Source organism: Gallus gallus, chromosome 32 (genome assembly GCF_016699485.2).
Source record: "Gallus gallus isolate bGalGal1 chromosome 32, bGalGal1.mat.broiler.GRCg7b, whole genome shotgun sequence".
Classification (NCBI taxonomy): domain Eukaryota; kingdom Metazoa; phylum Chordata; class Aves; order Galliformes; family Phasianidae; genus Gallus; species Gallus gallus.
In genome coordinates, this window is record NC_052563.1 from 69241 (window position 1) to 88885 (window position 19645).

At 57.2% G+C, this 19645-nt stretch overlaps 3 protein-coding genes across 3 annotated transcripts; all 3 read left to right on the plus strand.

Annotated features, from left to right (window-relative positions):
- The first annotated feature begins 249 nt into the window (after window positions 1-249).
- On the plus strand, window positions 250-7803 carry LOC107049147 (zinc finger protein 30 homolog). The gene is made up of 4 exons (XM_025146379.2): window positions 250-303; window positions 3199-3325; window positions 3938-4048; window positions 4155-7803. Exons 1-4 carry the CDS (start codon window positions 250-252, stop codon window positions 5147-5149), a joined length of 1287 nt encoding a protein of 428 aa, XP_025002147.2. The 3' UTR covers window positions 5150-7803.
- Window positions 7804-10161: 2358 nt separating this feature from the next.
- LOC121112692 (trichohyalin-like) lies at window positions 10162-10746 on the plus strand. Its single transcript, XM_046904907.1, has 2 exons — window positions 10162-10323; window positions 10485-10746. Exons 1-2 carry the CDS (start codon window positions 10252-10254, stop codon window positions 10674-10676), a joined length of 264 nt encoding a protein of 87 aa, XP_046760863.1. The 5' UTR covers window positions 10162-10251; the 3' UTR covers window positions 10677-10746.
- Window positions 10747-17251: 6505 nt separating this feature from the next.
- Window positions 17252-18544, plus strand: LOC112531398 (trichohyalin-like). Its single transcript, XM_040654530.1, has 5 exons — window positions 17252-17335; window positions 17378-17499; window positions 17696-17771; window positions 17946-17992; window positions 18171-18544. The coding sequence occupies exons 1-5, from the start codon at window positions 17252-17254 to the stop codon at window positions 18370-18372; spliced, it is 531 nt and encodes a 176-aa protein (XP_040510464.1). The 3' UTR covers window positions 18373-18544.
- Window positions 18545-19645: the final 1101 nt, after the last annotated feature.

Consider the following 19645-nt stretch of genomic DNA (forward strand, 5'->3'; position numbering starts at 1 on the left):
GGGCTGCCCCTCAATCAGGGTCGGAAGTTTACGGCCAGGAAGACTATGAGCCTTCGCGAGGAAGACTACGGGCCTTTATCCAACGACCACCAGGAGGAGACCCCCGCTGCTCATGGCGCTGCAGGAGGGGGAGGGACCGTATGCTAAGGGGTTCTCGGGAGTGTAGTGAATACGTACAGTGAACGGCACAGCGGCGCTTGGAAGGCACAGAGGTTAACCGTGCTGATGCCTTCAAAAGAGCACCTATGGATGAATCAGGAAAGGAAGTTCTTCGAGAAGAACGAGCCCGGTTACCGCCGGAGTGTGAGTCAGGAGGAGTTCTTTTCAGCCCGGGGGAAAGAGGTTCGACCCACCATGAGGCGCCTCATTTGCTCCGTGGTAAAACGGGAGGACAGCACAGGACCGCCGAGTGAGGATGTGACCCAAATCCAGGGAGATGGGAGCAGGGCAGGCGGAGTGCGATCTCTCGCCAAGACCTCCTCGTGGGGCTGAGCAGTGCAAAAGGAGCGCGAGGACGAGAAAGCGGGGATGGCCGAGCACAGGGCCGTGCCCACGTCCCCACAAAAGGAAGCCGAGACGCTCTCGAGAAACCTGTGCTCAATTAGCATGATAAAAGACGAAGCCCCGGGCTGGTGATCTGACGTGCCAATGAGCGATGCCCCGCTAGGGGAGCAGCCTGGGAGGTGGGCTCTTCCCGGGCCATCTCCGGGTGGGAAAAGGCTGAGGTGGAGCTGACGGCTCCGCACCCAGCAGCGCTCGGAGGGGGCGCCCCGTGAAGCGGAGAGAGCCTGGCTGGAAGCCGTCCGGGCGGCCCCGTGCTGGCAGCGGTGCACCGAGGCCGTCCTGCGGCCGGCTGAGGGCTGAGGGCGTTCGGCATCCGCTGCTCTACGCGGCTCCACGGAGCCGGGCTGCCCGCGGCGGAGGTGGAGCGGCTCTGCGGCCGAGGTGAGCGCCCTGCGTTGCTCGTGCAGAGGAGCACGAGCGTGGAAGGTCGGGACAAAGGGGATTCGTTTTCATCCGGGAGACGGATTTAATCGTCCTGCAGCGATGCTCCTTACTTTCTATTTAGCGGGGTTTTCCCATTCCTCTTTTATTCCACGCGCTTTTACGTTTCTTTTGGTGACCGTCCCCGTCCCTGCGAAGGCTCTTCGGCTCCCTGCAAACAGCACCGGGAGGGCAGAGGGGAGCAGCAAAACGCTGTTCCGAACCGGCGCTGCTTTTCCCCGGCCGGGATCGCAGTCCCGGCTCCCATCTCCCGCCCAGCACAACAGTTTGCTGGGCCAGAGGGGCTGCAACGGGGGGAGCGGCTGTTCCCAGGCGTGTTGCAGCCCGGGTTGGGCACCGCGGGACACGGGAAGGGGTTGGAGTTGGGAACGGGAGGAATGGAGCAGAGGAGGTCAGCGCAGTGCCGACCTGCCGGCTCTCTCGTACAGCATGGCCGGGACTGCATTTCTCCCCCGGTCCTCACAGATGAGACGACCTTTCTCCATAGCTCTGCACGTATGGATCTCTGTACGCAGTAATCATTCCCCTGCCTCCTTTTGATTCTCCCAGTCAAAGACCTCCGTGCGGGTAATTCTCTTCCATCTCTTTTATACCCCAGCAGGTGGGTGCAGCCCGGTCTCCTCGTGCAAAGGGCACACGCAGCCGAGGAAGCGCCATGGAAGGGAATGCGGTCCGGGTGCTCACTGTGATGTGAGAAAGGAAAGGAAGGCCACGGTGGGGGGAGGTGGGAAATGTAAATGCCAAAGCGTTTCTGATGCAGGTGAGTGCCTTCAGGCCCTGTGCTGTCGGTGGGGGTGGGCAGAGGGTGAGGTGATCGACTCAGTGCCATACTTTGCTTTCCGGCACCTCTCCGTGGCAAAGCTGCCTCCGGGCAGGGTGCTGAGCTGGGGGAAGGGCCGGGGAAGGGTCTCCGGTGGTCTCTCGGTTTGCCCATGTGATATGGGACTGACGCTGAGCAACACCCCGCTGTTTCGGCCCGAGTATGGCTCTACGGCACCTCTTTAGCACGCAGGCTGGCTTCTCTTTGCGCAGCGCTCACACCAACGGGACCCTCCCTTGCCCACCTCTCGAGCACACAGAGGGCTCTGCCCCCACCTCCTCCGGAGCACAAAGCGGTCCCCTCCCCCAACACCAACCAAACCGTCTGGAATCTCACGGGCTTCTGTTACAAACACATCCTTTCCAAACAGACAGCAGTACAGCGTCAGGGGTTTCTTCAGGATGCAGTTCAAAGTCACCGATGCTTTGCTGGGTGTCAGCACAAACGTTTGGGGCTTTGCTGCTGCTGCTCTCAGGAAGAAATCCCTGTATGTTTTGTGACACAGGGAATGTAGATCCGCTGAAGGTCTTTAGTGCCTGGCGTGCACCATTAGGTGGAAGGATCTTATTGTGCCTCCGGCTCTGAGGATAAGGGCTGCTTTCCATCACTCCGGTCTGAGTCGTAGAGAGTTTCCTGACAGAGAGACTTACGGTATCGGTACAGAAAATCGTTCTTATTCTTTATAAGAGTGACACAATGGGCCGCCCCACTCCGCCGTATCAGTCAGTTCGGGCAATTTCCTCTGATGAGAATCCTCCTTTACGTAGGTGTGCGTGAGAGAGAGTTTGTGGTTCTCGAAGTCCAAAATAACTTCAGAAATTTCAGCCCGTGCCACAGCTGAAATTGGATATGCGACGCGTCAGTACTGTCCTGCGCACGCAAAAAGTGTAAAGGTTGTGAGAAGTACACCCATGAGAGCCTCCCCGTTCCTGTGGGGTTTGGGATGAGTGTTCGAACCAAAAGGCGTGCCAGGGTCATCCATTTAAAACAAGAAAACCCCAATACACTTTTCACGTCAGTGTATAACTGCAGACGGGCTGAGGAGGGCTGGGGTTGGGCAGGGACTGCTGTTTCCTGAGACCTCCTCTGCCGTTTCTCTTGTCCCAGCAGGCTCCAGCTGCACTTCTGCCTCTCGCCTGTGATTGATGCAGCCTGCTGCACAGCAGGAGATGGCCACATCTCAGGTAGGGGCATGGGGAAGCAGCCAGGAGCGGCTGTGTGTCAAGGGATGTGCATGCAGGGGGAGAGAGAGATGCCCTCAGCCAGCATTTGTGTGCTGGGGACAGAGAAGTGGCTGGGATGGGAGTTTCTCTCTTCTACGAGCTGCTTCCCTGGGCCTTGGTTATTCACAGCAGGGAGCTCTTTGCTTGCAGGAGCCCGTGAGCTTTGCGGAGGTGGCCGTGTATTTCAGCAGGGAGGAGTGGGCACTGCTGGACCCTTCGCAGCGAGCGCAGTACCGGGATGTGATGCTGGAGACGTACGAGTCCGTGGCCTGGCTGGGTGAGAGCTTTGCTGCCTTTCCTCCTCGTTAGGGCACCTGTGGCTGTGCAGGGTGACGGTCCGCAAGGAGAATGTACAGTGGTCCCAATGCTGTTAGGTACTAACACAACACCAAGGAAAGGAACGCGGATAAGCATGAGTTTCAGGAGGGATTGGAGTGCTCATCGCCCTGATGAATGCAGCAGAGTCACTGCTCACAAGCAGGCATCAGCCAGGAAGGGGGGGATCAGCACTCTGCAAACAGCCCTCGTGTTGCTGCTATGCGTGGTGCCACCGGCTCCAGCACCCAGACAAGTCCCAGGTTACTCCTGGAGCAGGATACGCTTCTCTGTTCAGCTCGCATGAACCTTTGTGAAACCTTGGTCACTGAGGAATTTGGAAGGAACACGAAGCTTTGTAAAGGGAATTGGGAATAATTCCCTTCCCTGCATGATTTTCAGACACGTTAAAGGTGTGCTGGGCTCAAAAGGAAGTCAGTATGTTTTCTTCCAGCGCCGTTCAGCCCTGATTGTGGTTTCACAAGTGGGGAGGGACACGTAGTTGGGTGGCTGGACAAGCAGCTGTGCCAGAATGATGGCAATGCTCTCATCTCCACTGTTTCTCTCCTTGAAGCTGAACTTCCAGTCCCCAAACCCATGGTGATCTCCCTGCTGGAAGGAGGGGAAGAGCCCTGGATCCCAGATGTGCACAGCCATGAGGACGTAGCGGAAGACTTTTGCCCAGGTGAGGTGGTGGAGGTAAAGAGGAGGTTGGGAATGGCAAAAGCCATCTTTGGCTGGGCAAAATTTGGGGCACCGTGTGCTATTTCTGCATTTCCTCTATCATCCAGCAGCAGATGAGACCTCAGGTATAAATGAGGATCTGCAGAGAAGTGGTGTGGCCAAAAGGCTTTGGGGTAGTGCCTCCATGGTAGAAATCAGAGATGCCCAAGGGGGCCTGGAGCAAGGAGAGCACTTCAGGAAGCCACTGGGAAACCATCCGGGAAAGAGAGTGAGAAATCCCCTGAGCCGCAGCTCAGATCATGAGCAGCCTGAAGGCCTAAGGAGCGACGATGAGCGCCAGGAGAAAAGGCAGAGCCCGTGTGATGTGTCTGGGAAAAGCTTTAAGAGGTGTTCCAGTGACGTTAACGGTCAGCGCATACATCCTGGGGAGGGGCTGTACAAGAGCTCTGACTGTGAAAAGAGCTTCAAATGCGGTTCCGACCTCACTGTCCGTCAGCGCATCCACACGGAAGAGAACTGCTTTAAGTGCTGCGAGTGTGGGAAGGGCTTCAGAAGCAGTTACAACCTCACCTGCCACCGGCGCATCCACACAGGGGAGAGGCCCTACGAGTGCCACGAGTGTGGGAAGAGCTTCAGAAGGAGTACCCACCTCGTCTGCCACCGGCGCATCCACACAGGGGAGAGGCCCTACGAGTGCTCCGAGTGTGGGAAGAGCTTCAAAAAGAGTACCCACCTCGTCTGCCACCGGCGCATCCACACGGGAGACAGACCCTACCAGTGCTCCGAGTGTGGGAAGAGCTTCAAAAGCAGAACTGAACTCATTTGTCACCAGCGCGTCCACACAGGAGAGAGACCCTACAAATGCCCCGAGTGTCACAAGAGCTTCAGAGCCAGATCCCACCTCAGATACCACCAGCATGTCCACACGGGAGAGAGACCCCACAAGTGCCCCGAGTGTGGGAAGGGCTACAGAAGCAATTCGGACCTCAAGTACCACAGACGCACCCACACAGGAGACAGACCCTATAAGTGCCCTGAGTGTGAGAAGAGCTACAAAAGCCATTCTGGCCTTAATGGCCACCGGCGCATCCACACGGGATAGCGATCCTACGAGTGCCCTCAGTGTGGGAGAGCTTCAAATTCACTTCTGCCCTCCTTCCGCACTTCTTCCCTCTGCTCCCATGAGCACATCCACGCAGCACACGGACCGCAGCAGTGCCCTGAGTTGACGAGAAGCTTCAGAAGCACTTCCAGCCTCGTTACCTCCCTGCACATCCACACAGGAGACGGAGCCTGCAAGTGGCCCGAAGAGCGTGCACTCTTCCCTGACAGGTGAACGCATGCTTTAATCTAGTCGTGTCGTGGTGTAGACAGCAGGCAGCACTCGGCGTAATCAATATGTGAGCCCAGCTGGGAACGGTGCACGTGAGTGAGAACAGAGAAATGTCAGCTCCGTCCATGTTTGGGTACGTGACATTGGCTGTAGATCAGCTCCAGTTCCTCCGGTTCCGTTGCTTCTTCTGGATGCATCTGATGAAATTCTACTTCCAGTTTCCTGACTTCTCCTCTTCACCGCTCCCATTACCTACAGGAGAAATGCTGCTCGGTGGCGTTTTACTACTCTCACCAAACCAAGCCACAGAAACCACGCCACAGAGATCTGAGGTTTCCTCAATGAAACACCCGTTTCAACACACTCGGAATCAGCAAGCCCTTTCCCCTTCAGTCTTGACCCCGGTAGGACAGAAGAGAGCCCTAACTGGAGAGAGGCTGTGTCCCAGCTGGAGTTATCTGTTAGGTACACTGCGTGCCCAGCAGGGAATGGTGAGTTCGCCATCTTGAGGGTCCCACTCGGGCGCTCAGAGGAACTGCTCACATTTTCACTTGTGCTGATTGATGAGCCCGCCCTGATTTGTCTCCTGCCCAGTGTATCTGGGGGTCTTCCCATGCTTTGGTTGGACTGTAGGATCTGGGAGAGGACAGAACCAGGTGGAACGGAGAGGACAGAACCAGGTGAAAGGCTGGGGCCTTACTGTACCCCCTGGATGAAAGCTGACCTACAGATCAACCTCACCAGCTCTCACAGTATACCTGATAGGTAAAGCATTAATTGCACACAGAAGATGCCATTTATCTATATTTTGCCATGTCAGTAGATGTATTCTGGTGTTTACCTACGGAGGCTCTGTTGTAATGCTTAATACGTAGTAACAGCGGTCAAATGATATCTGTCTTAATCACAAGGGAACCCTGCTGCAATGTCTGTTACCCAGTGAAGCCTGTTGCAGGGGGCCTGGGCAGTCTGGCCAAAGAGGACTGTGGTGCACCACAACAGATAGCACAACTCCCTTGGTTTCTCCTTGACCCCTGGCCTGATTTTTTGGGGGAAAACCAACAGGAGAAAAGCAGACGTTGCGCCTTGCATTTATGTAGATTTGGGTATTCAGTGGTATAAAGGTGTGAGAAGCTGGAAGACTTTTTTGGTTCAAAGCTTGCTCAGCGGCGTCTATCTACTGAGCAGACATAACCTGCTCAATCAGCTTTCGGAGTTCATGGCTAATTACCATGAGCCCAGCTGTAAGGGGATGAACGTTCTGTTCCTCCTGATGGACATAATGTGGGCACCTGACAGCTACCACCACCATGATGAACAGGATGTGATGCCCCTGAGAACTGGGGTAAGCAGGAGGGCCCCTGACAACCAGCTGCTGCCCCTGGTAACAGAAAGGACGCTATGGAGAGGATGAAGACCCAAAGAGTTCCAAGGAAGAACAGGTATCCCTTCCACCCAGCTGTGGAGTTCAATGAGACATCACTGACTGCCTCCCTGCAGACCAACGAGACGTCGCTGGATCCCTGCTGGTCACCATCCCCGCTCCGTAAGCCGTTTGCTAGAATTTCTCTCTTTACCATCACCCACTTCCCCATCATCCGCACATCCCTTAGTCAATTAGAACTTGCAATCAATCAACTGGACGGCACTGGCTTTGTTTGCTGCCTTCATTTTCCTCTGGGTGTATATAGATATATATATAAAACCATCTCCTCCAGTAATTGGTGCAAAACTAAAGGCTGCATCTGCTTGCATCGACTTTGGAGACCTCACCTACAGGCTGGGCTCATCACTGCAGGACTTCCCAACTGCCGGACAGGTCCTCCAGACCCTCCCTGCAAATGGGGCTTCCCATTGCAGCGACTGCAGGTCTGGATGATGGTAGTGCATGAGGGCAATTGGTGGTGTCTCTTTTCTAATCGCTATCGCTAACGCCATGTAGTAATGAGCAGATGCACTGCCTTGCTTATTTTCTTTGATGTTAAGCTTATCTTTTGACTATAGGCACTGCTTTATTTTTGTATTACTTTGAAATGGACAGTAGAATGAGCCTATGCCTTTTGTTGGTGTCTGTGTCCTTCCTGTCGACCCTGTCAATTGGGAAAACATATAAATATGCAATTCACCGGCATATATATTCATTTTTTTTCCCCAAAACTCACTAATGCACGCTAATGTCTCTCTGGGCATGCACAGTTGCATCTAAGATAGTGGTACAATGACTTGCTTCCTCCCCTTTATTAATCCCTCATCTTAATCTCTGTGGCTGTTGGCTGACCTTCAACTGTTGTTCCCCAATTTAGCAAGATTCCATTGCTTGTTACGCCATAAAGAACCACTTCCTATCTTGGTACACTGTAACTCACAGCAGTTTATATAAAACCCATCAGATCCATCAGAAATGTCATCAGCATTAATGACAATTTCTGCAGTATAAGTATCTTAAAGGCATTGGCGCTTTTACAGTCATTTCCATGTGCAGCTAAACTTTGTGATGTTATAGGAAATGGAAGTAAACCTTGTGTGATGTGATGTCAGCCTCATCTTTATGAGAGGAAGAGAAGGAAAAGAGAGAAACGGGGTATGGGGAGGGCGAGAGAGGGACAGAGGAAGAGATCACTGGTCTGGGTTCTGGGGTTGGTCCAGCCAGCAGAGCTGGGGGGTCCTTGGCTTGCGAGCGTACTTGTCCCATAGACTCGTAGCATGAACGTCTCAAAAAAGAACCTCAAGGATCTCTTTGGCATCTTTCATAGGTTCATCACATAGAGCTAGGCAGTAAAAATAAAGACTAATGATGAATAGTATTTAACCGGAATTAAATTTATTGTAGGCATGACAAGCAAACATGGAGAAAAAAGATGCAAGCCACGTAAAATCAATAAGCTTTTCCCTCAGTTTTTGTAGTCTTCAGAGAGTGATGAAAATCTTTTCGATGGAGAAACAGTGTGTATTGGAACATTTTCTGAGGGTGTTCCTGAGCTCCTGGTTCCGCATGCTGTAAATGAGGGGGTTCACTGCTGGGGGCACCACTGAGTAGAGAACAGCCACCATCGGGTCCATGGATGGGGAGGAGACGGAGGGAGGCTTCAGGTAGGCAAACATGCAAGTAGTGACAAACAGGGAGAGCACGGCCAGGTGAGGGAGGCACGTGGAGAAGGCTTTGTGCCGTCCCTGCTCAGAGGGCATCCCCAGCACGGCCCTGAAGATCTGCGCGTGGGAGAAGAGAATGAAAGCAAAGCACACAAATAAGACAAGGACAATAAGGACAAGAAGCCCAACTTCCCCGAGATAGGATTCTGAGCAGGAGAGCTCGAGGATCCGGGGGATTTCACAGGAGAACTGATCCACAGCATTGCCTTGGCAGAGAGGCAGAGAAAACGTATGGGCAGTTTGCAACACAGCAGTGCCCCAGGCAGCTGCTGCCAGGGTGGTGAAAGCTCTGCTGCCCAGCAGGGTCCCGTAGCGCAGGGGATTGCAGATGGCAACGTAGCGGTCATAGGCCGTGACGGTGAGAAGGGAATACCCTCCTGGAAACAGAAGGACGTACGGAAAGGTTTGGGCAATACATCCTGAGTAGGAGATGGCCCCGGTGTGCCAGGGGGCGTTGGCCGTGGCTTTGGGGAGAGCAGTGGAGACGCGGCCCAGGTCGGGGAGGGCAAGGTTGAGGAGGAAGAAGTGCACGGGGGTGTGCAGGCGGTGGTCGCAGGCTACGGCTGTGCTGATGAGGCCATTGCCCAGGAGGGCAGCCAGGTAGATGCCCAGCAGGAGCCAGAAGTGCAGGAGCTGCAGCTGCCGCGTGTCTGCCAACGCCAGGAGGAGGAACTCGCTGATGGAGCTGCTGTTGGGCAGCGGCGGTTCCTGGGCACGGCGTCCTGTTCAGAGCGCAGAAGACAATGACGAGTTGCAACCATTCTCTGAAGCACTCCTACACCAGGAAAGTTCATCTAACTCCACAACTTGAGTTTATTTGCATGAGCTTCAGCATCATGTAAGAAGTAGAAACGTAAGGAGCACTTAATTTCCTCTCGTTTCCTAATCATATCCCAGCCTCCTGGGTATTTTCCTCTTAGGAGCTGTTTCCATGTCTCATATCTTCACCCCATCTGCTCTTAGAGCCCACAAGCCCAACCGGTGGTTCTATGATCATCGAGGAACCTTTCAAGCCACACCATCCTGCAGTTCTGTGATCTTCCAGGACCATTCCGACACAAACCATCCTGTGGTTCTATGATCTTCAAGGACCGTTCCAACACAATCCATTCAATGGTTTTATGATCATGAAGGAACCACCCAAGCCACGCCATTGTGTGGTTCTATGATCATCCAGGACCCTTCCAACCCACTCCATCCTATGGTTCTATTATCTTCCAGGACCCTCCCAACACAAACCATTCTATGGTTCTATGACCACTAAGGAACCTCCCAACCCACACCATCCTGCGGTTCTATGTTCTTCATGGACCTTCCCCACGCAAACCATTCGGTGGTTCTATGATCATTGAGGAACCTTTCAAGCCACTCCATCCTGCAGTTCTGTGATCTTCCAGGACCCTTCCGACACAAACCATCCTGTGGTTCTATGATTACCAAGGACCCTCCCAACAAAAACCATTCTAGGGTTCTATGATCACTGAGGAAGTTCCCAAGCCACAACATTCTGCGTTTCTATGATCTTCCAGGACCCTTCCATCAGAAACCATCCTATGGTTCTATGATCTTCCAGGACCCTCCTGTGCGGGTGATGTCACAATGATGTGATGACCTCACAGAGGCCCTGGGGTGGGGCAGGGGCAGTGGGTCAGCGCTGAACCTGCCTGCCTCATTCTGCGGGTGATTCTGGTCCTGTGAGGAGCTGTGCGAGTGGTGCAGTAATGCGGGCCCAGTTTGCCAGCGGGACATTAACAGATCTGCAGCGTGTGAATCTGCTGGAGGAGCTGCTGCAGGTGAGCTCTGGGTGCACAGACACAGAAGGGCCGGCGGGGCGAGCTGCCGGCTGGAGGGCACCCTGCCCATGGCATGGCAGCAGAGGGCCGGGCACCTCCGGCGGGATGCAAAGCTGTTGGCAGCACCTCGGTGCCAACGCTGCTCCTCTCCCCTCCCACAGGCTCATGAGCGCGCCGTGGAGAAGCGCAAGGCTGAGGCCAGGGAATCCTTGATGAAGGTGAGCAGATGTCCCCTCGTGTGGGTCTGCAGCTCCAGCCCTGTGGGCACTGGTTGCCATGATGGAGGGGGCAGGAGGGGACAACGGCATGGAGCTGCCATCAGACGGAGCTCCGTGGGAGTGCGGATGCCGTGATGGCCGCTCCTCTTCTCCTTTCCCGCAGGATGCCCAGCAAATACGTGAAAAAAGAACGACTGCCACGAAAGATGAGCTGGATGAGGTAGGGTGGAGCGAGGGCCCGTCCTCAGAGCTCAGCGTCCTCACAGCTCTGGCTCTGCGGGAGGACCTCGGTCCCCGTCCCTCGGGTCCATGGGGCCCAGTGCAGCCGCCCCACATGGTACACACTTCGTCTTTGCAGGAGAAGCAGCTCATTGCCCAGCTGGAACAGCAGCTGCAGGCTGGGAGAAAGGAGATCAAGGTAGTGTGGAGGGGCGAGGGAATCGGAGCTGCCCGCCCCTGCATGGGGACCTGGAGGACATCTGCAGCGGGCACGGGCACTCACGCTTTTGTCTGCCAGGTGCTGCGCCAGGAAAAACAGCGCCTGCAAGAGGAGCGGGAGGAGCTGGAGTTGAAGAGAGCCTGGTGAGTGGGACTGGGCCTCTGCAGCACCCGGGGCGGCAACGGGACTGCAGTGCTGCTGGGCTTGGGGCTTGGGTTTCAGTTGGGCACATGGTGTGCACGGGGGTGGGCACGCACTGCTGGGGAGCCCGCGTGCTGACAGAGGCCGGCACCTCCAAGCAGGCCTTGTTCCCTACAGGCAGCAGCATCAGCTGGAGCTGGAGGCAGCCCACGTGCCTGGGGCTGTGCTGCCGAAGCTGGTGGAGGCAGAGCTGGTAAGGGGCAGAGCCCAGCGCACCCTCACCCTGTCCGACAAGGTTCTCCTCGGGGACAGGGCTCCCTGCAGCGCTGCAGCTGTGCTGCTGCGCTGCCGGGCTGCCACTGTCCTGCACGAGCCCCGGCTGTGCGGCAGGGCCTGACCAGCACCCCTGCCCCATCTTCACCTACAGGAGAAGGCTGAGCAGGCGAGGAGACGTGGGCTTGTCTTCTGGATGAGGTGAGTATCCCCCATTGCCCTGTGCCCAGCCGGCAGCAGCCGGGCTCCCGGCAGTGGGCTGATGGCCTGGACCCTGCTGCAGCCAGCGGGCCTTGTCCCCTTTGACGCTGTATGCGGCTGTGCTGCCGTGGGGTCGGGACGCCTCATTCCTGGCCCTCTTTTGCCCGCCAGAACGATCTGCTTCATCTTTGTCAGCCTCCAGCTGCTGCTTTTTGCCGTGCTGGGCTCTGCAGTGCTGTACGCCCAGCACTATGACCAGGAGCTGTTGTATCGGCTCCTGCTGCGAGTGCTGCCCCGAGCAATGTACGCCTCCCTGGCGTACTTTGCGAGCAGGAGCCTGCGTGTGGTCTGTGATGGGCTGCTGCCCATCTGACCGCCCCTCTCAGTCCCCCCTCCCAGCCTGGGGCTGCGCGGTGGGGCGCGGCGAGAGGGCTCTGTCCCCACGAAAGGGGCCTCCCCTGTGCTCCTGCCCCCAGGGGCGCAGAGGCACAGCTGTGGGGCAGTGCCGGCAGGCGGCTGAGTGCCACCACTTTGGACTTACAAATAAGTTGGTACTGTCGTCGTCAACTGAACACCACCACCTCCGACGACCCATCAGACTGAAGATGTGCACCTGACACCAGGATGTGACTTCCTCGATTCTTTGAGTCTTCATAGCAGCCATTTCCTTCAGCTGGTTACCTGTAAGGCTTATGAATTGTAATTAGCCCATTAGGCAACGTTACCTCCAGTGGGCTGTTGTCAGTTGTTAAGAACGCTGTCAATAAATGGATGTGTATTAATCCTCTGAGTTTGGATGACTCCATTGCGGCAGTGACCCTTTGCTGACCAGGGGAGGCGCGACTCAGGAGATGGAAAAAGATTCACCCCCTCAAAATGCACTGAGTGGGACGAGACATAGATTGATATGTATACGTCATAAAATATTTTACCAACGGGCAACAAACCCGAAAACGAGTGGGACATCAGACCTCGTTTTTGTGAAAGGAATGCGTCAGCGTCCAGAAAAGACCAGCAAGGACTGATGGGGGTGAATAGAGACCAATAGGAATCAGTAGAAACCAATTGGAATGCACCCCTGTGTGCCTCGAGGCCAGTGCTGGCCTCTCAGGGTGGGGCTGTGTCTTCAGACCCTGAGTCCTGTGCTGAGCTCTCTAACTGTGGTAGTGGCTTGAACTCCCCGGATTGGTTCCAGCCTGTCAGGCTGTGGCTTCAGGCCCTGGGGCCGGTGCTGGCCTCTCTAGCAGTGGCTTCAGGCCCCAGGGCACGTGCTGGCCCTTTGGGCTGTGGCTTTAGGCCCTGGAGCTGGTGCTGGCCTCTCGATGCCGTGACTCTGGCTTTAGGCCCAGGGCTGGTGCTGGCCTCTCAGGCTGGGGATGAGTCTTCAGGATGCAGCGCCAGTGCAGGCCTGCCTGCCTGTGGCTTCAGGCCCCGGGGTCTGTTTAGGCATCTCGGGCTGTGGCTTTAGGCGCTGGGGTCGGTGCTGGCCTCTCTTGTGGTGGCTTTAGGTCACAGGGCCCTCATGCCTCTCTGGCTGAGGCTTTAGGCCCCGGGGCTGTGCTGGCCACTCAGGCGCTGCCTTTAGGCCCTAGAGCTTGTGCCGGCCTAGAACAAGGTGCATTTTAAAATTGGTCATGGAAGGAAATGAAAGCAAGAGAGCACTGAGCTCTTCTGTGTGTTTCCTGGATTGGGATAGAGACAGGAGAGCGTGCTCAGCCTCCCTCGTGTGGTTGCTTGTATCCAGCAACAGCAGCCGCAGCTGAGAACATCGTCACATCTTTATTAGGCGCTCCTCCGTCTGTCTCTTTTTGCCTCTGTTTTCTGGAATGCAGGGCATTTCTCTTTGTGGCCCACAAACTCTTTGTGCCAGGATAACCAAGTATGAATTCTCACTGCTCTTTACCCTGCTCAAGAGAAGATGGCTGTACTGTGAGGGCAGGTGGGGGCAGGGACGAGGGTCAGGAGCAAGGGCAGAGTGCTTTCTTTGTTACTCAATGGAAGGGCTGTGCTTTCTGCAGGTGGATTTGCCATAGTGCTTCTTGACATGTGGAAATCAGACCCTCTAGCCGGGAAGGATATAGAGCAGGCCTGTGTTTCTTGGTGACGCGCGTACACCCTGGTGCAAGGGGGATCGCTCCACCTCACCTGCACACCGTCAGGAGAAATTGGGCTATAGATATCGGTCGAACTAATACATAATCAAGAGTTGACAGGAATTTGGAGACATATTCATTACATTCCCGAGAGCCCATGAGCATGCAGTCCCTCCCCCCCTTGCGCGTGCATAGTAGGGCGTGATGATGAAGGCTCATAGTCTTCCTCGCTGCAAACTTCTGACCCCGAGGAGGGGGGGCAGCCCCCGAACCGCTTTCAGCTTGCCCTGGACACATCCAATCACCTCCCTGCCAAATCATTCCCAGCTGCTCTCCAGTCCTAATCTTTACGGCCTTCATCCTCCCTCTTATTCCAGACCTAGTGTCTGTGAAAGCGCTTGGAATGCAGGCTCCTCTTCTCACTCTTCAATACCCCTCCGATGGGACGCAGCACCACACAGCGCTGAGTCACACCGAGACACTGAGGAGTGAGTGAGCAGAGCGGAAGGAATGGCGAAAACGTGGGTCTGAGCGGGGGGACTGAGCGGCTCGAGGAGTGCTCGAAATCCCGTGGCAATGAAGAACGACACTCTCCCACACCCACACCCCCCCACGCGTCTCCCTGGGCGCCATCGGCCCGCCCGCACCCGGCCCGCGGACCGCCCCGCAGAGGGAACCGTCCCGGGCGGTACCTGGGCGGTATCCGGGGCCGCTCCCAGCGCCGTGCGATGCACCGCGGCTCCGTCGGGGCCGCCTCTCCTCACCGCCACCCCCCTTCACTTCACTTCACTTCCCTTCGCTTCACTTCACAGGCGGCCGCGGGGGCTGCGAGGGGCGATGCCCGCCGAGCCGAGCCGAGCCGAGCCGAGCCGAGCCGAGCCGAGCCGAGCCGAGCCGAGCCGAGCCGAGCCGAGCCGAGCCGAGCCGAGCCGAGCCGAGCCGAGCCGAGCCGAGCCGAGCCGAGCCGAGCGTGGTCCTGAGAGAGAGCCGCGCCGGGAATGGGGCGCGCACGGCTGCTGTGATTGGCCGCGCTGCCAGCGGCGGCCGCTGATTGGCTGCGGCGGTGCCGGTGGAGGACGGTTGTGGAGGCCCGGCGGGCGTGATGGCGGGTGTGATGGCGTCCGCCCGGCGTGGCCGCCCGGCGTGGCCGCCGTTGCGCTTTGTGCCTTTCCGGCCTGGTCGTGTTGTGTGTGGGCGTTAAAGGCGCCCGAAGCGATTTGGCAGTGAGTGTCGATGTGCTGTTCTGGTAAGTGGTGGGCACAGTGGCAGCCAGCACGGCCGCGGGGCCAACAGATCACCCGTGTGGGCCCAGGCACGGCCTGCTGTGTGTCCCTCCCTCGTCCTCCATCCCTTCCGTGCCACCATCCATTCCTTCCCTTGTGCTCTTCTCCATCCCTCCTCCCCATGTCTCCCGACGGGCCCTGGCTTGTCCCGTGGCACCGTGGTCCCAGTGGTGTGAGCGAGGTCCCTTTGGTTGCCCCTCATGTCCCCAAGCTGGGCCGTGCCCCCTGTGTCCCTTCCTGCCGTAGGAACGCCCGCAGCAGCTGGCTGCTGTCCCCAGGCTGTGGTATTTTGCAGACAACAGCTTTTCCCTCCTCGAATTGTTTTACAGCCCCTTATGATCTCTTTTCTCAATGCTAACAGTTGTCACGAGCTCAGTCGTCTAAGAATTTGAGACTGGAGTTCACCTAAGGGGACTGGAGTGAACCTAATGAGGTTGAATGAGGCCAAGTGCAGGGTGCTGCACTTGGGCCGGGGCGGTCCCAGGTACTTGGATAAACTGGGCGAAGAAGCCCTTGAGAGCAGCCGTGTGGAGAAGGACTTGGGGGTCCTGGTGGACGAGAAGCTGGACGTGAGCCAGCAGTGTGCGCTTGCCGCCCAGAAGGCCAACTGTGTTCTGGGCTGCATTACAAAAAGGGTGTCCAGCAGGGAGAGGGAGGGGATTGTCCCGCTCTGCTCGGCTCTTGTGAGGCCCCATGTGAAGCACCGCGTCCAGGCCTGGAGCCCCCAGCACAGGAAGGACGTGGCGCTCTTGGAGCAGGTCCAGAGGAGGGCCACTAAGATGGCCAGAGGGCTGGAGCACCTCTCCTGTGAGGAAAGGTCGAGGGAACTGGGCTTGTTCAGCTTGGAGAAGAGAGGGCTCCGGGGAGACCTAAACCAACGCCTAAGCCAAACCCTAACCCTAGCCCAACATCTAAACCAACACCTAATCCTAAACCTAAGGCAATCCCTAATCCTAAACCTAAGCCAACAGCTAACCCTAACCCAATCCATAGCCCTAAGCTTAAGCCTAACCCTAAGCCAAACCCTAGCCCTAACCATAGCCCCAACTCCAGCACTAACCGTAATGGTAAACTTAATGATAATCCTAACCCTAACACAAACCCTTCTTTCCGGAGCTGGGGAAACCGACTCCAGAAATGCCATCTGAGGGAACAGACGTCCTGGCAGATAGAACAAACCAGGTGTGAGCACTGTCTTTCCAAAGTTACACTGAAGCCGTTGGAGGAAAGGTCGGACCTCAGGCCTTCCCGCGGCACCAACTACTGACGGCGGATTTGCTCACAGATCCTTCACAGCTGTTTCAAAGAACCATTCTGTGATTCTATGATCTTCCAGGACCCTTCCAACCCACACCATCCTGTGGTTCTATCATCTTCCAGGACTCTTGCAACACAAACCATTCTATGGTTCTGTGATCACTAAGGAACCTCCCAAGCCACGCCGTCCTGCAGTTCTATGATCTTCCAGGACCCTTCCAACACGGACCGTCCTATGGTTCTATGATCTTCCAGGACCCTCCTGTGCAGGTGATGTCACAATGAGTGATGACCTCACAGAGGCCCTGGGGTGGGGCAGGGGCAGTGGGTCAGCGCTGAACGTGCCAGCCTCATTCTGCGGTTGGTTCTGGTCCAGCGAGGAGCTGTGCGAGTGGTGCAGCAATGCGGGCCCAGTTTGCCAGCAGGAAGATTAAGGCAGATCTGCAGCGTGTGAATCTGCTGGAGGAGCTGCTGCAGGTGAGCTCTGGGTGCACAGACACAGAAGGGCCGGCGGGGGGAGCTGCCGGCTGGAGGGCACTCTGCCCATGGCATGGCAGCAGAGGGCCGGGCACCTCCGGTGGGATGCAGAGCTGCCGGCAGCACCTCGGTGCCAACGCTGCTCCTCTCCCTTCACACAGGCTCATGCGGCCGTGGAGAAGTGCAAGGCCGTGGCCAGGGAATCCTTGATGAAGGTGAGCAGATGTCCCCTCGTGTAGGTCTGCATCTCCAGCCCTGTGGGCGCTGGTTACCCCGACGGAGGGGGCAGGAGGGGATGGCGGCATGGAGCTGCCGTCAGACGGAGGTCCGTGGGAGTGCTGCTGCCCTGATGGCTGCTCCTCTTCTTTCCCACAGGATGCCCAGAAATTACGGGCAGAAAGAACAGCTGCCAGGAAAGAGAAGCTGAAGCAGGTAGGGGGGAGCGGGGGCTCGTCCTCAGAGCTCAGCGTCCTCACAGCTTTGGCTCTGTGGGAGGACCTCGGTCCCCGTCCCTCGGGTCCCTGGGGCCCAGCGCAGCCACCCCACATGGCACAGCCGTTGTCTTTGCAGGAGAAGCAGTTCATTGCCCAGCTGGAAGATCAGCTGCAGGCTGAGACAGAGGAGATGGAGGTAGCGTGGAGGGGCGAGGGGATGGGGGCTGCCTGACCCCAGGTTGGGACCTGGAGGGCAACTGCAGCGGGCACGGGCACTCACGCTTTTGTCTGCCAGGTGCTGCGCCAGGAAAGACAGCGCCTGCAAGAGGAGCGGGAGGAGCTGGAGCTGGAGGGTGCCTGGTGAGTGGGACTGGGCCTCTGCAGCACCCGGGGCAGCAACGGGACTGCAGTGCTGCTGGGCTTGGGGCTTGGGTTTCAGTTGGGCACATGGTGTGACAGAGCAGCCCGACCCCAGCCCGGGGGTGGGCACGCACTGCTGGGGAGCCCGCGTGCTGACAGAGGCCGGCACCCTCCAAGCAGGCCTTGTTCCCTACAGGCAGCAGCATCAGCTGGAGCTGGAGGCAGCCCACGTGCCTGGGGCTGTGCTGCCGGAGCTGGTGGAGGCAGAGCTGGTAAGGGGCAGAGCCCAGCGCACCCTCACCCTGTCCGACAAGGTTCTCCTCGGGGACAGGGCTCCCTGCAGCGCTGCAGCTGTGCTGCTGCGCTGCCGGGCTGCCACTGTCCTGCACGAGCCCCGGCTGTGCGGCAGGGCCTGACCAGCGCCCCTGCCCCATCTTCACCTACAGGAGAAGGCTGAGCGGGCGAGGAGACGTGGGCTCGCCTTCTGGATGAAGTGAGTATCCCCTCATTGCCCTGTGCCCAGCCGCCAGCAGCCGGGCTCCCGGCAGTGGGCTGATGGCCTGGACCCCGCTGCAGCCGGTGCGGCTCCCGGGTGTCCCCTTTGGCGCTGTGTGGGGCTGTGCTGCCGTGGGGTCGGAACGCCTCATTCCTGGCCCTCTTTTGCCCCCCAGGATGATCTGCCTCATCTTTGTCAGCCTCCTGCTGCTGCTCGTTGCCGTGCTGGGCTCTGCAGTGCTGTACGCCCAGAACTATGACCAGGAGCTGTTGTATCGGCTCCTGCTGCGAGTGCTGCCCCAGGCAATGTACGCTTCCCCGGCGTACTTTGCGAGCAGGAGCCTGCGTGTGGTCTGTGATGGGCTGCTGCCCATCTGACCGCCCCTCTCAGTCCCCCCTCCCAGCTCGGGGCTGCGCGGTGGGGCGCGGGGAGAGGGCTCTGTCCCCACGGAAGGGGCCTCTCCTGTGCTCCTGCCCCCAGGGGCGCACAGGCACAGCTGTGGGGCAGTGCCGGCAGGCGGCTGAGTGCCACCACTTTGGACTTACAAATAAGTTGGTACTCGTCGTGAGTCGTCAACTGAACACCACCACCTCCGACGACCCATCAGACTGAAGATGTGCACCTGACACCAGGACGTGGCTTCTTGATATTCTTTGAGTCTTCGTAGCAGCCATTTCCTTCAGCTGGTTACCTGTAAGGCTTATGAATTGTAATTAGCCCATTAGGCAATGTTACCTCCAATGGGCTGTTGTCAGTTGTTAAGAACGCTGTCAATAAATGGATGTGTACTATTCCTCTGAGTTTGGATGACTCCATTGTGGCAGTGACCCTTTGCTGACCAGGGGAGGCGCGACTCGGGAGATGGAAAAAGAGTCGTAGATTGATATGTATACGTCATAAAATATTTTACAAACGGGCAACAAACCCGAAAACGAGTGGGTCGTCGGACCTCGTTTTTGTGAAAGGAATGCATCAGCGTCTGGAAAAGACCAGCAAGGACTGATGGGGGTGAATAGAGACCAATAGGAATCAGTAGAAACCAATTGGAATGCACCCCTGTGTGCCCCGGGGCCAGTGCTGGCCACTCAGGGTGGGGCTGTGTCTTTAGACACAGCTTGAACTCCGTGGACTGGTTCCAGCCTGTCAGGCTGTGGCTTCAGGCCCTGGGGTCAGTGCTGGCCTCTCTAGCTGGGGCTGAGGCTTTAGGTCCCTGGGGGTGGCCAGGAGGGAGAGGGAGGGGATTGTCCCGCTCTACTCGGCTCTTGTGAGGCCCCATGTGGAGCACTGCGTCCAGGCCTGGGGCCCCCAGCACAGGAAGGACGTGGAGTTCTTGGAGGAGGTCCAGAGGAGGGCCACTAAGATGGCCAGAGGGCTGGAGCACCTCTCCTGTGAGGAAAAGGTTGAGGGAACTGGGCTTGTTCAGCTTGGAGAAGAGAAGGCTCCGCAGAGACCTCATGGTGTCCTTCCTGTACTTGAAGGGAGCGTATAAACAGGAGGGGGAAGGGTTGTTTAGGAGGGTGGATGGTCATGGAACAGGGGGGAATGGTTTTAAACAGAGACAGGGGAGGTTTACGTTAGATATGAGGAGGAAGTTTTTCACCCAGGGGGTGATGACGCACTGGAACAGGTTGCCCAAGTAGGCTGTGGATG

Bases quoted from the DNA above. Each gene is read 5' to 3' on its own strand.
- LOC107049147 (XM_025146379.2), top strand. From the start codon at position 250: ATGAATCAGGAAAGGAAGTTCTTCGAGAAGAACGAGCCCGGTTACCGC. The intron at 304-3,198 runs GTGAGTCAGGAG...CTTTGCTTGCAG, and splicing joins AGCCCGGTTACCGCCGGAGT to GAGCCCGTGAGCTTTGCGGA. The intron at 3,326-3,937 runs GTGAGAGCTTTG...CTCTCCTTGAAG, and splicing joins CGAGTCCGTGGCCTGGCTGG to CTGAACTTCCAGTCCCCAAA.
- LOC121112692 (XM_046904907.1), top strand. From the start codon at position 10,252: ATGCGGGCCCAGTTTGCCAGCGGGACATTAACAGATCTGCAGCGTGTG. The intron at 10,324-10,484 runs GTGAGCTCTGGG...CCCCTCCCACAG, and splicing joins TGCTGGAGGAGCTGCTGCAG to GCTCATGAGCGCGCCGTGGA.
- LOC112531398 (XM_040654530.1), top strand. From the start codon at position 17,252: ATGGCACAGCCGTTGTCTTTGCAGGAGAAGCAGTTCATTGCCCAGCTG. The intron at 17,336-17,377 runs GTAGCGTGGAGG...GCCTGACCCCAG, and splicing joins CTGAGACAGAGGAGATGGAG to GTTGGGACCTGGAGGGCAAC. The intron at 17,772-17,945 runs GTAAGGGGCAGA...CTTCACCTACAG, and splicing joins AGCTGGTGGAGGCAGAGCTG to GAGAAGGCTGAGCGGGCGAG.